The sequence below is a fragment of the Magallana gigas genome, chromosome 5 (assembly GCF_963853765.1).
Source record: "Magallana gigas chromosome 5, xbMagGiga1.1, whole genome shotgun sequence".
NCBI classification, from domain to species: Eukaryota; Metazoa; Mollusca; class Bivalvia; order Ostreida; family Ostreidae; genus Magallana; species Magallana gigas.
Genome location: NC_088857.1, coordinates 1,708,556 through 1,730,967, shown reverse-complemented (window position 1 = coordinate 1,730,967; position 22,412 = coordinate 1,708,556). Strand labels below are relative to the sequence as shown.

The 22,412-nt window shown below is 30.8% G+C and overlaps 1 protein-coding gene and 2 long non-coding RNA genes across 9 annotated transcripts in view; all 3 read right to left on the bottom strand.

Annotated features, from left to right (window-relative positions):
- Positions 1 to 256: 256 nt before the first annotated feature.
- Positions 257 to 5,117, bottom strand: LOC117690023 (uncharacterized). The gene is made up of 4 exons (XR_010714395.1): positions 4,963 to 5,117; positions 4,351 to 4,461; positions 2,339 to 2,396; positions 257 to 372 (listed from the first exon to the last, which is right to left on the bottom strand). It is a non-coding gene; the product is annotated as an uncharacterized lncRNA (long non-coding RNA).
- A 4,876-nt stretch (positions 5,118 to 9,993) lies between these two features.
- LOC105319886 (VWFA and cache domain-containing protein 1) overlaps positions 9,994 to 22,412 on the bottom strand; it is a 30,624-nt gene continuing 18,205 nt past the window's right edge. The window contains exons 19-25 of one of the 7 annotated variants that reach the window (XM_034472421.2): positions 15,071 to 15,167; positions 14,793 to 14,888; positions 14,317 to 14,457; positions 13,856 to 13,956; positions 13,122 to 13,247; positions 11,510 to 11,625; positions 9,994 to 10,376 (exon numbers count right to left, since the gene is read on the bottom strand). In XM_034472421.2, the coding sequence (XP_034328312.2) occupies positions 10,105 to 10,376; positions 11,510 to 11,625; positions 13,122 to 13,247; positions 13,856 to 13,956; positions 14,317 to 14,457; positions 14,793 to 14,888; positions 15,071 to 15,167 (949 nt within the window). In that variant the 3' untranslated portion in view covers positions 9,994 to 10,104. Of the gene's footprint in view, positions 10,377 to 11,509; positions 11,626 to 13,121; positions 13,248 to 13,533; positions 13,583 to 13,855; positions 13,957 to 14,316; positions 14,458 to 14,792; positions 14,889 to 15,070; positions 15,168 to 22,412 lie in introns of those variants that run through there. The other 6 variants (XM_066085449.1, XM_034472368.2, XM_034472342.2 and 3 more) reach the window with 6 other exon arrangements.
- On the bottom strand, positions 17,443 to 19,383 carry LOC105319890 (uncharacterized). Its single transcript, XR_004602156.2, has 2 exons — positions 19,086 to 19,383; positions 17,443 to 18,992 (listed from the first exon to the last, which is right to left on the bottom strand). It is a non-coding gene; the product is annotated as an uncharacterized lncRNA (long non-coding RNA).

Below are 22,412 nucleotides of genomic sequence, written 5' to 3'. Positions count from 1 at the left end.
TCTTCAATTTTTATAAACGATTGTACATGATACCAATTCTTTAAAGTTACCTTAATTTATATGAAAGAAACAGTTTATTGCATTATTTAAAAGCTATACACGGTATTCAACTAATGACACTAAAAATTAACATCAGTGAAAAGTATTAACAAATTGATAGATAAATAATTTGATATACTTTTGTAAACCATTATTGTTGATGTTAATAACGAAGGTAACGTAATAACTTTAAAAATGTCACAAAAGTATGACTCACTTTTTCGCAAATTTTTATATAAAATATAGCTCAGGATGAGGATGAGGATGAGAAGAACTAGAGTTAATGCTCCAACAAGAATCCACGTCGTAGAGGAGGTATTATTGCTTATATCTCTAAATAAACACACAAAAACCATTAAATTTCGTTGTTTAATTAATAATTATATATCTTTTCATTTTTTGAAACTCTACATCAGATTGTAAAATTTACCATAACCTCAAAATATATGGACTAAATTACATTCATATTTCTTAAGCTATTCATAGGTGATCCTTTTTATTTTCACGGACACAAAAAATCATAGGATGAAATTAAAATAAAGGTTAATTCGAAGGTAGCATTCTATGTGTTAATTCAAATGTTTAACTATCAAAATGCAAAGTATTCAATTTATGTTATATATGAGGAGATGGTGTTTTAAACTTCTTATATGTTTAAACTTGTACGAGGGCTGTCCAAAACGGTCTTGAACAATCGAGTCATTTTAAACGGGTGTATATATTTTATATATATTGCCTAAAAATTTGTTTTTAAATTCTAAATCAAATAAGATGGTTCTGAAGGTTTGCTCTAAAATTGAACTAAAATTTTACTAAATTAAAGGGTCGCGTAAGTACGCACGAACAAGTGTAAAAATTGTCCAAACTTCATAATTGATGTTTGAGGCATAAATATTTAGTTTTATTTAGTTTTATGAAACATATCAAAACTACACAATCTTCAATAATGAAGTATTCAGTACTGTGTGTGTCAATTTCATACGTCATTTGAAGCCGTTTTTGAATGAGCAGAGGATTTTTAAATATTTAAATATATTACGGCAAGAACATGTCTTTAAAAACGTAAGAAAAAGCGACGTAGGCTGAACGCACAAATCAGCGCGCAATCATGGCATTTTGTGTCGACTTGGGTAAAAGCCGATAGAAACGAAACAAACGATAAAGGAAACAGAAAAAAACATGGGATTAGTTGGAGTGATTTCTCATGGAGCGTGCAATGTTATGAAGAAGCACGCCTATTGCTTGTGAAAATAAGTAGAAATTCAGTCATTTTAGAAAATGACACAGTTTAAAGTGTTGAACTCTGATTCATTTGTGTGTCTCTATTGGTCACATTTCGTGACAACGTCATTAACTATAAAAAGTTTTAATCCTCTACGAGGAGGCATTCATCGTCAACACCTTCGACTTGTTAGTTCACAGTTACATTTGCCTCCTTTTTATTTCTACATAAAACAAACACAACGTTTATATAGAGAATAAAATAAAACTAAACCTAGTATAAAATAATTTTAAATTGTTTTAAAGTAACTGTTTTTGGCTAATTTAATTGCATTTGGTTAATAGACAGGGCGGATTCTCTTATTAACAGTGTTTATGAATAGATATCTATTTGTACTTCTTTTGACATGATTACTTTATGTCATTAGCAAACTATCGTTTGTAGTTAAATATATATACATTACAAAACGCACGAAGTTCTAGCATAAAAGAAGTACAAAAACTACTTAACGGGTTCTTACAGATATAGTACCTTTCGTGGTCTTTTGTGAAAACGATGTGTTTTCTCGGACTTTTGTCGCTGTTTAATTTCTATTTGAACAGTGAATTTCTTAGGGTTAAACCATATACTAAATTGAAAATGTGTGAGTCTTTTATCTCTCAATAGAACAGTTAGCATGATTGCAGGCCAATTATAGTGCAGAGTTTGCCGAAGGTGTGTGTTGGGTATACAACAATAGTAAAATTCGTCGCAATGTTCGTTATAAATATTCTCAAATCATGACTTCTACATAAAACAATATTTTTACAAAACACTTTCTTACAAGACATACCATAAAATATCATCATCTATTAAAAGCAAATCAGCGAATTATATTCTAAGTTTAACAGTCATTCAAGTGTGCATTATGTTCATTAAATCTTCTGAAATTATGTTAATTTTTTCTTGATCTATAATTCCCTATATCCCCTCTCAAAACACATATTTTGGTTTTTCTAGAATGTAACTTTGTTGATATACATCAGATTTGAGATATTTATTTTGAAAGAAAAAGCTGAAAGTATATGTTGTTCTTACTTCTCATCCCCTGTCATCTCCTGATCCGGAATAAATGTTGTATTTATACATACAGGATCTGCAAGGCGATTTTTTTAAAAAACTTTCAATAGTACGTATTGTATCATATAAGTGAAATAATGTAGTTATATATATACAGTATATTCACAATTCATAATATAACAATTTATTGATCTTAGGAATGGAGCATTTGGTTAACAACATGTTAAGAACACTTCATAAATCAATAAATAATTAGAAACTTCAAGAAGTATCCTTTTTTCTTAATAAAGAATTAAACTTGATGTTTGACTATAACAATAAAAAAATGACAAAAAAAACTGTCAACCATCTCAAAAATCCATTAAACGAAATACAAATTCAAAGCAGAGGAACACGGACCTCTAAAAAGATAGAGGTAAGATCAGGTGCCTAGGAGGAGTGAGCATCCTCAGCTGACCGGTCACACCCGCCGTGTGCCCTTTTTAAGTAATCAACTGTAGGCAATTTGGTGTTTAATTATGGTTTAACAATTAGTATGAAAAACGTCAGTCAGCATGCGACCAAATGGAAGTGTATTTGCTGACAAAGTCGTTGCATCGACCATAGAACTTACGAAAAGATGATTCAAACGAGACATGTATAAAAACAAGAACGCTTTTTAAAAAGAAATGATAGTGCAATAAGATCTGTAATTACACGAAATTTCTCACAAACAAAATACGCTCCATATATTTTTCAGAAATTTTGCATATTTCAAAATATCTTTGTCATTGATTAAATATACTGTCACGTGCATTTGAAATTCTGATAAACAAAACTTTTAGTTCCGTGAAAAGAGATTTTCTGCATGTAAAAATGTCTTTCGTTCAGCATGTGATTTAATTTTATTGATTTGATTTCAACATATTTTATTATGCAAATATACATTTAAATAAATGCATTAGGCAGCAGGCAATGTTTACTTAAGCCTTCTTCATAAATTTCATTCAATAAACATAACCTATCCGAGATCTGTGAAGCTTTTTGAACAGTGCAAACCTAATACAGTTGTGTTTGTAATACTATTCCACGTTTTTTTTATTTCAACTCTTAGTACCATTTCAAGTTCTGAAGAACCCGTAAACCTTGAAAATTAACCGGATTTAAAAATAAGCCGATTTTGTATATAAGCCACTTATTTCTTGCACTAAAATTACTGAAAAAAATAAGCCTGAAAGATTTTAGACTACTATAAAGTCTCATGTGTAGCATGCACATGTGTATATAATTCCGTGAAAAATCTGCTGTATCTATGCATTATACATAGTGTATTCAATTTGGTTAAAAGTGATAACATACGTTTGTGAATCAACAACGGTTATTATTTAACTGATAATTAATCCAATTATTTGATTATCGTAAATTAAACTTTGTGAAGAAATCGTCATTATCAAATCATACAAATGATCGGTGTCCATCAGTATGCAAAACAATTCTGGCATTACGGGACATGAAGTAATTAATTTTTTAATCAAATCATAATGATTGCTTATCTTCCTATACATATATAAACTGTGAAGTCCGACAGGACAGTGCATGCTTCAAACACCGTAAATTGTTAAAAAAAACATTGACCACGCAACGAGTCATCAGGTGGATGGTTTCGTAATGGCGAATACACTGGCTAGAACTTCTTAGATACAAAGAACAGTAGTCAGAGAGAGTTAATATTCTAATACATGGAATGAAATTCAATTAAAAATAAATACTTTATTACTTTCCATATTTATCCAAGAGTTGTATACCATATTTGGAACAGTCAATAGTTAACAATCGATCAATTACTATTAATATAGTTTTGTTGATAAACAATAATTATGATCTCATCGTTTACGGAATTTTGCATTGATAATAAGCTGCGATTTGATATAAGACGGTTTCGAAAATAGGTCACCACTTTTTTAACCAAAAGTTAGAATAAGACGCGGCTTATTTCAAGGTTATAGGATATATCAATACATGTTTTGAAATTATAAAATTAAAACTCTTACATTTGTAGACCTCATTTGACTGAAACTGTTCCTCTGGGCACGATCCAGAGGACACATTACATGGAACTACATCGAGATTGTAAGAACCAGTGATGTATTCAGGACAGAAATCTATGAAAAGTAATAAATCAAAATGTTAAAAAAATACAGTGAAACAGTCACGTTAGATAATCGCCAAAACAAAACTTGTCCTTAAGTAAAGTTAAGTCACGATCACAAGACAAGAAGGAAATAAATGTATTTTAGTTATACAACACTTTGTTAAAATTTTAAATATTCTTCCTCATTTAAACAATGTATTGATTTTCAAAGTATTTCAGTACCGGTGTTTAATTTATAACTTAAAAAAGGTATTTGTACTACCTTTAAAAACTAAAACAAGAGTGTTTTCACACTTTGTTGATATACTGAATAACGTTTGTAAAGATACAAGAAACAACAATGTAATAATATTGAACAATAGTGCATTCAGAATTTATTATAGTAATTTGATGTTTATGCTAAAAAGATCATCAAATGCGCCCAAGCGGATCGTATCTTTATGTTCAATCATGTTAAATCAATGTAAAATCGGTTATTTTGTATTTGGTTATATAGACTTAAAATACTTACTTGGTTGGACCCAGATAGGTTGTATACATATTTCACCTATACTTTTCCTATCATTTTTTACACAATGATAAACATTTGTGGAACTCTGGCAGTTAAAAAAAGCTTTATCCTCTTCATACGATGTTTTGTCATAAGCACAAGGAGTTTTTCGTACCTCAAACATGGCTTCTATTAGAGCTTTTGATTTATTTATAGCAATAGACATGTGACATGTTTACATTTTATCGATTTAAGTGTCATGTTTTTTTTTCTTTTTCTCGCAGGGTATACATCATAGAAATGCTTATGTTGAAAATCGCATGACATTGATTTGCATGAAAATAATGGATGTAAAATAATACATGTCTATAATATCCATTTAAGGGTAAAAGAGATATTATTTGCTATAACAATAAGAAAATGGAATGCAGTGATTGGTTAATTGTTTGTCTTTCTACGCTTGTTCAATGATATTTCACTTCCTTAGTTTGGACTGTTAAATTGCTTTAATATTAAAACTAATTTACTATTTAAGGACAAAAATCTATAGTTTTACTGACTTGTCGACATATACTGACGGGTCGACATGTCGCAAAGTTTTAGTGCATTACATACCATAAACTCTTGTTGAAGCTTTGACTGACAAATCCTATTAATTCAGAAACCTTTTGTAAAAAAAAAATTAAGTCATTAATAATTTTGTCTTTTTAAACCAATTATATTTCATTTAAGGTACTTCACTACACCCAGACTTATACTTTTTAAGACACTACATCACAAGATGGCGATTTAAATGTTTTGTTAAACTGTTTATATCGTTCGATTCGGTTGTATATCTTCGTAGCTCAGTGGTTAAAGTACTGGGCATCTAAACCGCAGATCATGAGTTCAAATCCGCCTGGAGCTTTTGTTCATGTTTACTGAATTAATTTTTCGAAAATGTTTTTTTCATCCAAAATTGCACTTTTGTTTGCCTATTTGACTTAAATACTTCTTATCCATTATATTATCTATCATAATCAAGTAATTTTCTGCTGATTTGAGAAAATACTTAAAGGTGTAGTGAGCCACCTTAAGCATTGAATGCTTCTTTTTGCATGACGTCGATTCTATGACACACCAAGCTGTGCAGACAAAGTATCATACCGCGCGGTATTCCATTTGTCTGCACCTCTTGGTGTGTCATAGGACCGACGACATCCCAAAATAAGCATTCAATGCTTATATTTATATTTTCATACTGATGTCTATTTGCATTAAATATGTTATATCGCTGCTATAAAGCCATTATTTACGCTCTTAGTCAGGGATATGAAATATACATGGAACAGTCATGTTAAAATGTTATTTACATGTAGTTAGCTTCCGCGACAAAAAATATAGTGCCAAAAACATTATGAAAAAAAATCTTTTTTATTAAGGAGTTAATATATGTTAATGATTGTTTGTCAAAAGTACAAATCAATTTGGTTACGTAAGATTAAAAGTTGCATTTAATATTTCAAAAATATAAAGACGTTTATATTTGTGTTCACGGCGCATGAATTAGCAAAGTGTATTCATAGAAAATTGAATGTCGCAGATTTCCAATACAAACATAAGGGGAAATATGCATTGATTGTAAATATAAAGGTATCAAGAATGACATTTCACTTCTTTCAGGAAAGAGTAGAATAAAAAATAAAACTGATTTGCGAAACTGAAAAAAATGTATCAATTTCATATTCAGCGGCCTAAGTATTAAGATTTTTTAAAAACATAGCAAGCAGATATACTTGGCACACATGGCATAATAGAATGCAAGGTATTTTTTTATCCTAAATGTGAATTGTTCCTTTTTATTTCCTGTATCTCTACACGGTTGTTTATACATAACTGTTTTGCATATCAGGGAACGAGAAATGCTTCCTTCCTGTAAAACAAATATCTTGTTGCAATTATTAAAAACAAAATGAATTTTGCTAGAATATCACTATCTTAATAAGTAAATAAGTTTATTTATTTATTTACTTTACAATCCCCACTTAGGATAGAATGCAACAAAAATGATAAACAAAATAGTATGAGAATAAACTTCATATATAATTTAATATACTTTCACAAATCATAACCACGCTAAAACCTTTACAAGTTACTTACCTTATAAGAGATATGAACCGGTGCTTTTAATGGGGTTGTTGTTTTGTGTAATATTTTAGAATAAAAAAAGGATTAACATAACTTAATTTTTAATAAATTTTATTAATTCATACTGCTCTCTTTTTAAATTATCTTTGAAAATTTTACAATTAGTAACGTTTTCGTTGCACGTTTTCTATTAAAATAAGTGGTTGAACTCATATTTGCGTGTTCGTACCATTAAACCCCGAAGGAAAAGACTTTAAAAAAGTAAAGGTGAAAACATCATGAAACTGTTTGGCATCTTTGCTCATACAAACCGCCATGGTATATGAAATCTGATAAATATATATATATACAACAAATTCCTACTGTATTTATTCATTTTCACTGATTTTGTGTTGATTTCCTTTCCAATATTACACAAATTATTTTTAACAATATTTCTATCCAAAAAATACATAATCATTAGACATACATGTAGTTTTAAAATGAAATACATCCATTATTTAAACCAAACACATGTGTACACGTATATACAAATTTGACCAATAAATACATACCACAATTCATGAAAGATATTAAATGATATAATCATATTTGATTAAAAACTACATAGATATTGTCTATCAGAAACTCAAGAATCTTTTTAATGTCAACTTCTTTCCGACATACTTACCTTATAAACGTTTTATACATCAGAATTAATATACGATGCAGAATAAGTGAATCATAAATATCTGCTCAAAAGTAGAGATGATTGCTTAATAAGGTTGCTTAATCTATTCATCGACACTCATAAAAATATATTTGAAACCTGAGGATTGTGAAAAAAAAAAAGAGGCCCAGGGGCCACATCGCTCACCTGAGCAACAATTGCCTTAATTCTGATCAAATTAGCATTACAGTATCAAAATATCCTGACACCTGAGTACAGTAGATATTGCTAAAAAGAATTGAAAATCTGCCAATTTTATCCACCTCTTATTTTTTGGTAAATACCAAGCCCCTTTTGTTGTTGTAACTGTAAGAAGATATTTCTCTATTCCTATATACCCCCATCCCCTCCCATTTCGTGGCCCCACTTTTCTCTAGGGAATCATGGTTTCATCAAACATAAATCTGTATAACCTGTGCTTTCACACTAAGTACTGAGTTTTGGACCGAAAACTTTCCCAGAATATTTTTAAAGATTTTCTCTATATATTCCTATGTAAAACCCCCAATTGTGGCCCCACCCTACCCCCGGGGTCCATGATTTGAACAAACTTGAATCTACAATATCTGAGAATGCTTCCACTCAAATTTGAGATTTCCTGGCCTAATAGTTTTTGAGAAGAAGATTTTTAAAAAATTTCTCTATATATTCCTATGTGAAAATTGATCCCCCAATTGTGGTCCCACCCTACCCCCGGGGACTATGATTTGAACCTGAATCTACACTACCTGAGGATGCTTCCAATTCGATTTGAGCTTTTCTGGCCTAATAGTTTTTGAGAAGAAGATTTTTAAAGATTTTCTCTATATATTCATATGCAAAACATGATCCCCCTATTGTGGCCCCACCCTACCCCCGGGGACCATGATTTGAACAAACTTGAATCTACTCTATCTGAGGATGCTTCCAATCAAAGTTGAGCTTTCCTGGCCCAATAGTTTTTAAGAAGAAGATTTTTAAAGATTTTCTCTATATATTCCAATGTAAAACTTGATCCCCCTCTTGTGACCCCACCCTATCCTCGGGGACCATGATTTTTAAAAACCTGAATCTACATCATCTGAGGATGCTTTAATTTTAATTTGAGCTTTTCTGGCCTAATAGTTTTTGAGAAGAAGATTTTAAAGATGTTCTCTATATATTTCTATGTAAAACTTGATCCCCCTCTTGTGGCCCCACCCTACCCCTTAGGACCATGATTTGAACAAACTTAAATCTACTTTGTCTGAGGATGCTGCCTCTCAAATTTTAGCTTTTCTGGCCTAATAGTTTTTGAGAAGAAGATTTTTAAAGATTTTTTCTATATATTCCTTTGTAAAACTTGATCCCCCTATTGTGGCCCACCCTACTCCAAGGGACCATGATTTGAATAAACTTGAATCTACACTTCATGAGGATGCTTCCATTTTAATTTGAGCTTTTCTGGCCTAATAGTTTTTGAGAAGAAGATGTTTTAAGATTTTCTCTATATATTTCTATGTAAAACTTTATCCCGCAATTGTGGCCCCACCCTATTCCCGTGGACCATGATTTGAACAAACTTGAATCTACACTACCTGAGGATGCTCCCATTTAAATTTAAGCTTTTTTGGCCGGATAGTTTTTGAGAAGAAGATTTTTAAAGATTTTTTCTATATATTCCTATGTAAAACTTGATCCCCCTCTTGTGGTCCCTCCCTATCCCCGGGGACCATGATTTGAACAAACCTGAATCTACACTACCTTATAATGCCTCCACACAAATTTAAGCTTTTCAGGCCGAATAGATTTTGAGAAGAAGATTTTTGAAAAATACCAACTTTTCAATAATTCTCAATTAACCCCCCCTTTAAAGAGGGCGTGGCACTTCATTTGAACAAACTTGAATCCCCTTCACCTAGTGGTGCTTTGTGCCAAATGGTTGAAATCTGTCCAGTTGTTCTTGAGAAGAAGATAAAAATGTGAAAAGTTTACAACGACGACGACGACAACAACGACGACAACGCCGACAGACAACGGACAAATTGTGATCAGAAAAGCTCACTTGAGCCTTTGGCTCAGGTGAGCTAAAAAAGTGTATCAAAAGATATAACTATTGCTTCTTAGAATAATAAACATTATTTAATATTTCCTTTGTTTCATATTTCAACATTTTGCTTAATAGCTAAAAACCCCTGGGTATTTTTCATTTGTGGTATTCCGAATTCTGTTTAATTCAACAAAACTAATTCTGAAAATGATATTGAACATATTTATTTTCCATATAAAAGCATTAATATCTATACTGACAATTTTAACCTTATTACATATAACACTAAGTAATCTCTGCTGTGTTCATTTTCGCAATTTTATTTACACTCTTCGTTATGGAAATCTTGGATAGTGTCGTAATGATCACTCTCCCGTTGTTGTTTGTTTATCGTGTTGTAGGTATGAATTGGCTCAAGGTAGGTATTGTCCACCACGTCAGGTTTTAATCTGCGAACGACGAAAATCACGACGACGACTATTAAGATGACAAAGACAAATGTACCAAACGTTACACCGACATATAGCGATAGATTCCCGTTTGAGGATGACGGCAGCTGGCACTCGGATCCACAGCACTTTTCATTGCAATCTATGAAGACAATTTTTGGTATAGCAATTATATTTGATAGTTCTTTAATGCATGATATTGAATATTTAAATTAATAGTTTTCAACAAAAAGAAAGTCATCGTTTTGTAAAGTCTTAATAAATGTTACGTGCATCAAATCATAAATCTATCTTAAGGAAGGAGTCTTTTCTGGTTTTCGACTTGTCGAACATAAATTTGATTAAATGTTCATTAATTCAAGATGAAAGGAAATTAAAATAGTATATTTTTCCTTCTTTTTAAACTATCATACAACTTGGCATAGAAAAAGTTATCAATGTTTAGAATCTAACAAGGACTATATTTTTGGCGGAATATTGGCGTAGGAAAATATCACATGTATCGCAATTCAGAATTGCTGCAGATTAATGAGTCTGTTTTAGCAATCTAAAAACAATAACATTAATGTTGGGTTTTTTTACTAATGTGAACTAATGATATTATACTTGGGTTTCAGAATATGTTTTTTAAATATGATTTGCCCATCAAATCACATTTTATAAGCTTTTTAAAGCGCCCATTCTATACATTGACTTTTGTGAAAAAACCACTAAAATCAGTTTTTCTCTCTTATTAAATGGTCAATATATTAGCCTTTCTGTCAATTTATACCTTTATATAAAGTCTTCATAATATATAAAAATCAGAAATGTTTTATTATTGGAAGCATAAAAAAATAATCAAAATTACTTCAAAATTTAAGAAAATTAGAGGAAATGCGGGCTAAGCAATATCAATTTTAGTATAAATATTAATTCCATTTGAGTAGTATAAGCTAATAGACATTCTGATATTCTATCATTTCATTGAAGAATAGACTCTTCAAATCTTAAACAAAGAGCTACACTTATTTTCATCATCCTTTATGGTAAGGAAAAAGGTAGTGACCTTGACCTGACCTTTATGCGAAAACAAAAAGTCAAATTTGATTAAACTGATAGAATAATTTGGTAATATGATTCAATTGACTGTGTCAAAATTTCATGAATTTCTTATTATAAGAAGTATGTTTAATTCCTTAATTTATAATTTTATGGATGCACTTTTTTGTGGACAGTAAAACTATTGAAATGAAAATCATTCCTCAACGACAAAAACGAATATTGATGACAAACCATCTTTTAGACATTGTTGAGATGGACATATTTCCTTCAGGCCGCAAAATCCTTTCAGGAGGTATCCCTTTTTATCGCTAGTACACCAAGAACAACTTGATGTGCGGAAACACTCACTGACAAACGAAAAAAAAATATTATACGTGAAGTTGAAAAGATTAAAACGTTCACATCTGTACAAATTAGTGACCTACAATCCGTTCATGTATAATTTCATTTAACATTATTGCCTTTAAAATTTATATGAACTATTGGGCAAAACAAATTTAGTTGGAATGATCCAGCAATTAACATAAAAGATGTCAAAAATGTGAATATTTGGGCGGACAGATAGACTGAAGGTCAGACGAACGAGGTAAAAGCGGTAAATAATGCTTACTTCTCTTTAAAGAAGCATAATTAAGAAAAACAAAAACTTAAACTAAAATTCTGCAATAGAACTGCACTTATCGTTTTTTACTTATACCGAGCAAAGCGAGCTCTAAGAACCAATGTGCGCGGGAAAAAGAACGAGCTAAACCTATAGATTCATCAAACAAAATGTTGTGTCTACGTCCCATAATGCTCTCTAATGGTTTCACCCGTTGTGCTATGCTAAAAATGGCCGACATTTAACTCGTAATATAGGGCGTCTTTACGTTTGAAGAAACGTTCTGAGTACTGCTCAAAATTTGGCGAGATCCAAGAGATTTGTTACATGCTTCCATACCTTCGTATTGTGTCGAGTTACGTAAACAGAGACAAAAAAGTTCATGGATGACGTCACAGTGCTCTCGCAATATATTTCCCGCGATAAACTAGAGGTGGATCAAATATCTGTAATGCGTGTACTAAATAGCGATTTAAGTATATACTGCGATACCTGCCTCAGATGATGTTTTTAAAATTTGTGTTCGTAGGTTTTGATAGAGAGATTAAATATAATAGCAAGAGCCATACTTTACTGTCATATCGATCCAATTTTAAGCTGATTTTGTATGCATGTTCAGTAAATATAAGTAGGGAAGATTAAAAAAAAATAGGTCATTTTGAACTAAATAAAGAATAACAAAGAGAAAAAATAAAAAGTTGAAAAAACTGTTGTCAAACAATTAATTCAAAATGGAAAATGGGAAATTACACACCTACAAACAGTAACCCGGGGCACGGATACAACGTTGTAATTTGACTGCAAAAATAAACAAATTAAAAAAATATGAACCAGGTAGAACAAAATACAATTCAGATAACAACAAGGTACCCCCAAACTAATACTGTATTTATCGTTAACAGTTTTGACCAAATCAAACACGAATTACGTTTTGACAGACTGATCAATTCTCTCCAAAAGTAGAGAACGATTTTAGGTGGAAGCAAATCTATGTATTTTGTAAGAATTTTTTTAAACTTAGAAATATATCTTCCTTGTCTGTCTTTCTTTCTTTCTCCCTCTCCCCATCTGTCAGTCTGTCTGTCTCTGTCTCTCTCTCTCTCTCTCGCTCTCTCTCAAATTCTATTACAGTTGATAACTAATAACATGACAATGATGCAAGGTATGTGTAATACTTGCTAGCTGCGCTCGCCCCAACCGTAGCACCGTAAAACATATTATAAATAAGAATCAAGTTCTTGCCTTTCTGTTTTTCTACATTCACAACTAGTGGAAAAGCACGTTGGTAGATTCCTAGTTTTATCCTCTTCCGGTGTACTTACTGACCTCAGGGTTGGTAACTGGGGACTACATGGACTAAAACCGTCCCTAACGACAAAAGTTAGTATAACACACTTGTTTCTATCATATACATGAACATGTATGTATATGTTTAATCTTTAAATATTCATTATTTTTGACTATCTATTCTTAGAAGGAACTACTTTCAAAGCCATATTTTTTACTTTAATCCAAGTTTTTTTTAAAGTTCGTGAAGTATTTAGAAAAAAGAGCTTACATATTGTCTCCCGACAAAATGCAACTAAAATAGATACCGAGGCCTGTTTAATCCGACGGCGACAACTCTTGTAATTTGTCATAGACTTCGACAACGTGTTAATGATCACGTTTAATACTTACATATTGGATATCTATCGTGGGTACTGAAACAAAGTTTCGTACGATAGAGGCAAATTAAATCATAGTTCATTTAATACGCCATTTCTGATTTTCAAAACTCTCAACTAAATATGAACCTAACCCATAAAAAAAACTCCATAACTGCCGTCAAAAATAGTGCAACGGCAATGTAAATGCAATCAGCTATCATATTCGGAGTAAGCAAACCAAATACAAACTAGACCTTTACGAAAAAATCCTGATATTGTCAATATCATACAAATCAGAGAAAAAAAGAGTTTAAACAAGGTTCTTACATGGTATCATATTCATTCTTGCATTCGTTGAAGGACAGTTCTTTGTAACAGAGGCAATTACATACTCCTGTACACTGTATTGAGCTAGATGACGTATAGGGCTGTATATAAAAAACAAGGCAAAAACATGCAAATTAAGGTATTTATCGTGCAATATCAAACCTTAGTATTGTTAGATAATGTATCAAATCAAATAGTGATAAATAAAATGAGAGACTGAAAAAGGTGACAATGTAATCATTACAAAAAATTGTGAAAAATAGAAGCAATGTTTTGTGCCATATTTATTTTTTAAAAAGTAGAAGTATATAAAGTTCTTAATTCTCATTAAAGTTTAAGAAAGGAAGAAGTGAAAAGAGGAGCCTTATATAAAAACAATTTCTTTATTTCAAGTAAAAATGACTATTGTTATTCTTAAAAATAAAAGTCTCAGTGCACATGAACGGAAAGGTCTGACGTACCCCTGACGTGCAACATGTTTCTTCGTCCTGCAGGCGTCTATGTTTAAGAATAATATAAACGTTTGACCCAGATACTGGACGCAGTTCATATCCTTCATCCGAGTCAAAACATCCATTTGAAACAGACTTCGGCAGCTTAACCTGTCAAAATTAATGGGTTTTTAAAAATAATACGCCATTCTTTTTTTAAGTTTCTACGATATAGCTTTAATTCTTTTAGTGAATCGTTTACCTATTTTATCACTTAGCTAATCAAATAGCCTTAATAGACGTTCTTAGTTCATATTGCATAATTGACTTAGTAAGGCAATTTGACCCATCCATCTCCAAGGAATAAACATTATTGGCAACATCTATTAATTTAGGGTTATACATAATTGACGAATCGTAGTGTCTTTATTTGTTTACTATCCGACTTTGTTGCTCTTGCATCTTTAAAGTTGACTGCTATCGTTTTAAATATATATTATTTTTACCCTAAATGTGAACTGTTCCTTTTTATTTCCTGTATCTCTACACGGTTGTTTATACATAACTGCATTGCTTATCAGAGAACGAGAAATTCTTTCCTCCTGTAAAAAAATATTTTGTGACTACAAAATTAACAAAACGAAATTTTCAGACTATCACCATCTTAATCGGTAAATAAGTGTATTGTATTTATTTGCTTTACAATCCTCACTTAAGATAAAATGCAAAAAAACGCTTTAATGAAAATATCATAATCACGTTTAAACCTATACGAATTACTTACCTTATAAGTTATATGAACCGGTGCTTTTATTGAGGTTCTTGTCTCTGTGTAAAAAGGATGCATAACAAGGAACCCGCTGTTGTCGATCACGATACAACTAAATACAGGAAGTATCATAGAATGCAGAAAACCAACGCAAATTTTAATATAAACGTTTGTTAAGATACACCAGGTAGAATTAAGATTAAAATTCATAATGCATAAAAATACGATTATAAACAATGTGATTTGTTGACTAACGTATAATATGAAGTGAGAAATATCATAGAATACAATAAAAAAAATCGTAAATTTTAATACAAATGTTTGTTTAAATATAATTGGTAGAATTGAAATTAAAAATAATGTTGCATAAAAATACGATTGAAAACAACGTGATTCGCTTATTAACGTAAAATATGAAATGACGATTAAATATGAAATAAAAACTAAAGAGAAAGTTGAAAACAAACGTATACTTCATGGCGATTAAATGGCATAATACTTTACAAATCAAATAAGATAATGTTACTAAATATAAAAATCTAATCTTTTAAAGAAATCATAACTTTACTAAAATGAATTGCCAATCGACTTTCATGTAATTGGTTTTGTTTGCACAAATTGGATATTTATCTTCCAGTATCTGCTTAAAGTAAAATACTGAGAAGTCTGTACCTATCACTGCTTCCAGTTTTCTATCTGGGTTGGTTCCTCTGCAAAAAAAGTAAAGTGAACGCAGAGTGTTTCGAACGGCGTTGATTCCAGAAAATTTTCAACCTAAAGTTTTGACTGACATGTCCGGTAAGATCGTAAAATGTGGGGTTAGGACAATATCGGTCGTGACTTGAATGAGGAAGAGAAAATCTTTTAAATAAAGTGTTATTGAGTAATTTTAAGTGATGGAAATAAAAAATTCTTCGTTAACAATGAATTGTCATTGACATATATGTACTTCAGACTTTAATTTTGTATTTATAGTCAGTGATAGGATTTGAATGAAAAAAATCGTATTGATAATTTATTGCTAAAATGACCTGCGCACATTAATAATGCATGATGATATTTTACAGTAAATAAAACTTGCATGAAATATTTTTCTGAATTTGTAATTTAAAATGAGGTCTCTTATTTTTCAGCTAATTACCAATAGAAACACGTAAGCTGTAAAAATAAAATGATTGCAGCAAAGTAGAAGCTGTTTTCTTTGATCATGGGGATAAACAAGCGTCCCATTTATAATCTTATTACTAAACTTCTGAAGATACAGAAAAGTAATACTACAAACACATACATTGTTATTTTTATTTGAAAAAATAATTTATTATATAGGAGCTATCATTGGAAGGCCGCTTATATCAACTAACATTTTCATTGAAACTTTGATAAAAAAAATCATAGTTTTCAAAACATTTATCTGAAATGAAATGAAATTGTGTGTATTTAAAATATAACACGTATTCCTTTTAAAAGAATGATCGGCAATAATGATATATTGATAGCTAGAAACAATCAACATGATCAGTTTTATGTAAATTAATCAAAAAAGTACTGTATTTTTACAAAACATAGAATATTTTGAATCTGTACACTATAATTTTATCATTATTAACCGTCAACAAATTTAATTTTGAAATAAATTTGGGGAAAGCTGTTCGTAAACTCCTTGTCTAGTTTTATATTTTTAACGTAATTATTAAATGTTAATGTATCTTCTTCAGGATACTGAGTAGCGCTCTTCAAAGAGCATTAACACGTATATAAAGAAAGAGTTGTATTAAGATAATTTTATGCGACTGAAAAACATTGAATGTCATCATAACTTGCTATTGAGGTTGCATTATAAAATAACCTTGTTTATAAATCAAGCCGTCTTCCTAGCTACTATTATGCAACATCAATAAATCGAGGTCAGTTCATGGAGCATCTTCTTATGCTTGAGGTCAGTTCATCGAGGTCAACTGCATTACTGAATGAATCTTTCGACCGAAATTCTTACGCGTGAGACAAAATGTGCATTCTTGAATTAACAGGTCGAACTGTATTTTGTGTATGAGGTAAATGAATTGAAATAAAACTGAGTGAAATGTTATATAAATACTAAACCAAACTTCAAGTTTTAATAAGAACTACTTTCTTGGAAGCATTTGCCGGATGCCTCATATGGACACAACAGTGATCGGCCGAAGCCGATCACAAAAACACAGTGGATAAGGCACCAATGTTTTTCATGATTTAAACAAATAGAAGATTGTTCAACATGCACGTCCTATATTCACTGTTTCGTAAATATCTCCCTTTTATTAAGCGTTTCATTTATTTATTTATTTTAACCATTTACAATTTATTTCACACAAAGATTGTATGAATCATTTTTGTTTAAATTTGGCCGAGTGGCTTAAAGAAAAATTTAAAAATGTAAAAAGTTTTAAAAAACACGGATAGATAGACGGATGGACATCTCAACGGACTGACGACGGACAACAAATGATCAGAAACGCTCAGTTGAACCTTCGTTTCAGGAGAGCTAAAAATGACATATTGAAATGGTTCATGATTTATATCACATTATGTACACGAAATTGAATCATGTTACATGAAATAGTTTTGATATAGATTCCTAAGCTTTCACTAATCTTTCTCTACATGTTGCGTAATGTTAAGTTGTCCTTCCGTATCAAATGCTATGAATCAAGCATTTCTGTAAAGTTCAATTGTGGTTAACAACAAACAGCCAGAAGTTTTTTTTTATTTTCAACTGGATGCTCTGTTTAATTTTCTTTGAATTGTCTCCACTGTTCTCCATTAATCTCTAAAACAGGTTTTGAGTCTCGTGAACTTGTAAAAAGATTTCTAAAATATGATTTCTTTTGAATCCATCCCTTTAAATCTTTAGCTTGTTTGGAATATTGAAGCAGTTTATCAAAATGATACGTTCCAAACACGATTAGAACCATTCTCTGGAAGACTTCATGTTGTAACTTGTAACTTGACGTTTCTGCTTCCTGAATTATAAACTCCTTCGACAGCAATGATTTCACATATTCTTTATTTTTGTATTTATTTTTAGGCTTTGTTCCAGAGCATGCATCATTCTCTGTATAACAATCTTTTTTTTTTGTGGTTTTAGTAGACTCCATTTGTGTTGTAATCCTATCACTTTCATTCTCACTGGTACCACAGCTGCAAGACCTCAGTATTTCAAAAAGTGTCTCGTTAGGGGCGGTGATATTTATCTCCATTTGATTCATACTCATATATACCAGCAACAAAAACTTTTCATTCTCTTTGTATTCGTGCATTTTTTTTAAAATGTGATTTTAAATGATGTAGTGGGCGACTACTGAATACTATTGGACAAGTGTTTTGGAAAGCGGTACATCTAGAAAACAATGCACATATTTCTGAATATCCTAATGAATGTTCATTGTTGGCTAGTGCTAGATGTTTGACTTTACTGAAATCTGTATTTCGACTGAAAGTTTTAAAATGTGAGTGCAGAATTTCAATCCGATCATTTTTTGTTAATTTTTCAGAAAGATTTATGAACATGGTGTCCTTTTTGCGGTACGTAAGAGATCTGACAAAATCATGACAATGTTCCATATCTTCATTAAGTGTAATTATTATGAGCTGTTTTTTCCAAAGCGTGACAAGTTTTCATATAATGTCTTGATTTTATCACTAAACTGGTCCTTTTCAACATCCGTTATATCTTTAGAGATTGCAGTATCAAAGATAAGGGGTCGATCATTAAGACTGAATGTTAAAGAATTATGTATGATAATTGGAGGTGAATTGATGACAGACTCGTACAATTGTTTAGCTGTAGATGTTTTTCCAGATCCCCACGGTCCTACCAAGCAAAGTAGTTTTCCACCATTTTTTATTAAAGTTACCCCTTCGAGAAATGCTGTAGATCTGTGAAAAGGCTCTTCTAATTCTGGTTTGTGAAAAAACAATTACGTTAATAATTATAAGGATTTTCAGAAGAATTTATTTTTAATGATGTTTCTTTTGTTAAAACAATTCATACCATTTGGTGGAAGCAATGGAAAACTTTCTACACCTCTGTCCACTTTTTCTATTAAATTGTTTAAAAATGTTTATCTCTCTCTAAAAAAAAAAAGATTGATAACATTCTGACTTTTGAAAGGGACAAGGATACCTACTTATCTAGTCAATATCTAGCCAAATTAAGCAGATTAACTCTGATAAAATTGCAATAATCTAATCTTTAAGCACTCTTTTAATTTTTAGATCGTACTACAGTGATGCAAGTTTGACTGAATTCAGAACTTTTTAGTTAATGAAATTTGACTTTGAAGAGATTTATAAGACTAGATGCACATAAATGTCGTCATACCCTTATGTCGGGAATTTTGGTTCGACTACATGAATTAAATCATGCTCCAGAAAAAACGTTGTGCTTATTCAACTCTGGGGTTTTTTTTCAATTCTACCCCCTTCAATATTTATGAACGATTGTACATGATACCAATTCTTTAAAGTTACCTTAATTTATATGATAGAAACAGTTTATTGCATTATTTAAAAGCTATACACGGTATTCAACTAATGAAACATCAGTAATAACTTTAAAAATGTCACAAAAGTATGACTCACTTTTTCGCAAATTTTTAAATAAAATATAGCTCAGGATGATGATGAGGATGAGAAGAACTAGAGTTAATGCTCCAACAAGAATCCACGTCGTAGAGGAAGTATTATTGCTTATATCTCTAAATGAACACACAAAAACCATTAAATTTTGTTGTTTTATTTATAATTATATATCTATTCATTTTTGAAACTCTAAATCAGATTGTAAAATTTACCATTACCTCAAAATATATAGACTAAATTACATTCATATTTCTTAAGCTATCCATAGGTGATCCTTTTTATTTTCACGGACACAAAAAATCATAGGATGAAATTAAAATAAAGGTTAATTCGAAGGTAGCATTCTATGTTTTAATTCAAATGTTTAACTATCAAAATGCAAAGTATTCAATTTATGTTATATATGAGGAGATGGTGTTTTGAACTTCTTTTATGTTTTAACTTGTACGAGGGCTGTCCAAAACGGTCTTGAACAATCATGGAGTTTTTTGTCATTTTAAACGGGTTTAATTATAATAATATATTGCCGAAGTATTTGTTTTTAAATTCTAAATCAAATAAGAAGGAGGTTTTCCCAAAAATTGAACTAAAATTTTACTAAATTAAAGGGTCGCGTAAGTACGCACGAACAAGTGTAAAAAATGTCCAATCTTTATAATTGATGTTTGAGGCATACATTTTTAGTTTTATTTAGTTTTTTGAAACATATCAAAACTACACAATCTTCAGTAATGAAGTATTCAGTACTGTGTGTCATTTTCATACGTCATTTGAAGCCGTTTTTGAATGAGCAGAGGATTTTTAAAATTTATTACGGCAAGAACATGTCTTTAAAGACGGAAGAAAAAGCGACGTCGGCTGAACGCACAAATCAGCGCGCAATCATGGCATTTTGTGTCGACTTGGGTAAAAACCGATAGAAACGAAACAAACGATAAAGGAAACAGAAAAACATAGGATTAGTTGGAGTGATTTCTGATGGAGCGTGCAAATGTACCCTCTGGCCAGTCGGTAAATGCAACATATCACTTCCAGGTAAACCAAGGACTACGACGTTATTGAAGCGTTGTCCGACCAGGCCCTGCGGCCTGTATAGGCATTGTATATATAATGATAATTCCAATGTTAAAATGTATACTGCTCTGATTTTAATTGCATACACATGATTATACTCTATATTAAAATATTGAGACCTTTCCTGAAAAAGGCGTCATTATATTGAGTGAAATTGCATGTGTTCAGGAACTTTTTGGGTAGCCATCCTTTATATAAACTGATAAATTAAACTAGAAAGTACATAAGTACAACTAACTCATTTAATCTTAAAAATAGTGTTCAAACATAATATGAAATTCCCGTAATTTCAATAAAGAGGAATAGCTTATTTAAACGCACGTAAATTTAGATATATCTCGCATTACACTCTCCACCAGTGAAAGACATGAAAAAAGATAGTGAAAAGAAACAATAAAGGAATATTTTTATTAAAAATATTTACAGCGCCATATCAAGTTATAACAGTAACAAATAAGAATAACAATCAGAAATAACTCAATATTCAACAATGAATTGAACACAAGCAATATATGCCATCGACCTACGAGCAGTCTTAAAAAAATAATATTTTTGAGAATAAATCATGCTTACCTGTTGTAATCAAAAATTTTGCAGCTAATGGTGGAAGGAATCTAAGTTAAATGCAATAGAAGTATACATACTGTTCACTACACAAAAACCATGTTATGCATCATTAAAAAAGAGAGCCTAGTCATTCTCTTAACGCATAGTGTATATCAGTTTGTAATGTATAATTTATACAATTAATTAGAAAGTAGTACTTACGTTTCATGATCTGTAAACGTTGCATTTAGACACACTGGGTCTGAAAGAACACATCAAGAATTTGAGGAATGTATGTAATAAACAAGTTGGATTTAAATTGAAATAAAAATTTGAACTTTTTTTTTTATTTTCCCCCGCTTAAGGGGAAACAGAACAATGCAGTGTAAAATAGTCTGTCAATGAATTTTATTTAATTTTAGCATATTAACATTGAGATGTCCACCACAACATATATCATTTTCATGACTACTTTCTTACTTTGCAAGGGAGATATTTTGATAGGAATTATCCCTCTTTTTTGGCATTATGATTTTTTTGACAATTTTAATTTTCTGCAATAATTATTTTATTTGATCGAGTTTATTTGCAAATTATATTCAGAGATTTTAAGAACGGAAACAAATTTCAAAATATATTTATAACATTGGTTTTTTACATTGCAATGACATAATTCTATCAAAATATTGCTGAATTTATGACTTCAAATTTTGTAGTTTTGTTTCAAAATCTGAACAAAATGTGACAGCACTGAAAAAATTGTCAATGATTTTTTTTTATTTCATGTATCAACCTTAGAAGGTGCTCTATAACTTATAAAATTTTCATAGCAACTTGTTTGGCATTCAAGATAGATACTACAATAGGAATCACCACTACCCCTTATTCTGGAATAATGACCTTTTGTGACAAATTATATTTTGGACCATTAAAAAAGTAATGCATTCTTTAGATTTACTTATTAACATGAACAGGTCAAAATCAGAATATGTATCTGAATATAATGTTAAATTTGCCCCAACTATTGTTGTGAAAATGACAACTTTAGAGCCATTAAGTACGGAAAAAGATATATCAAATCCTGTATGAGGTCGAAATGGATAAATGGCATCATAGC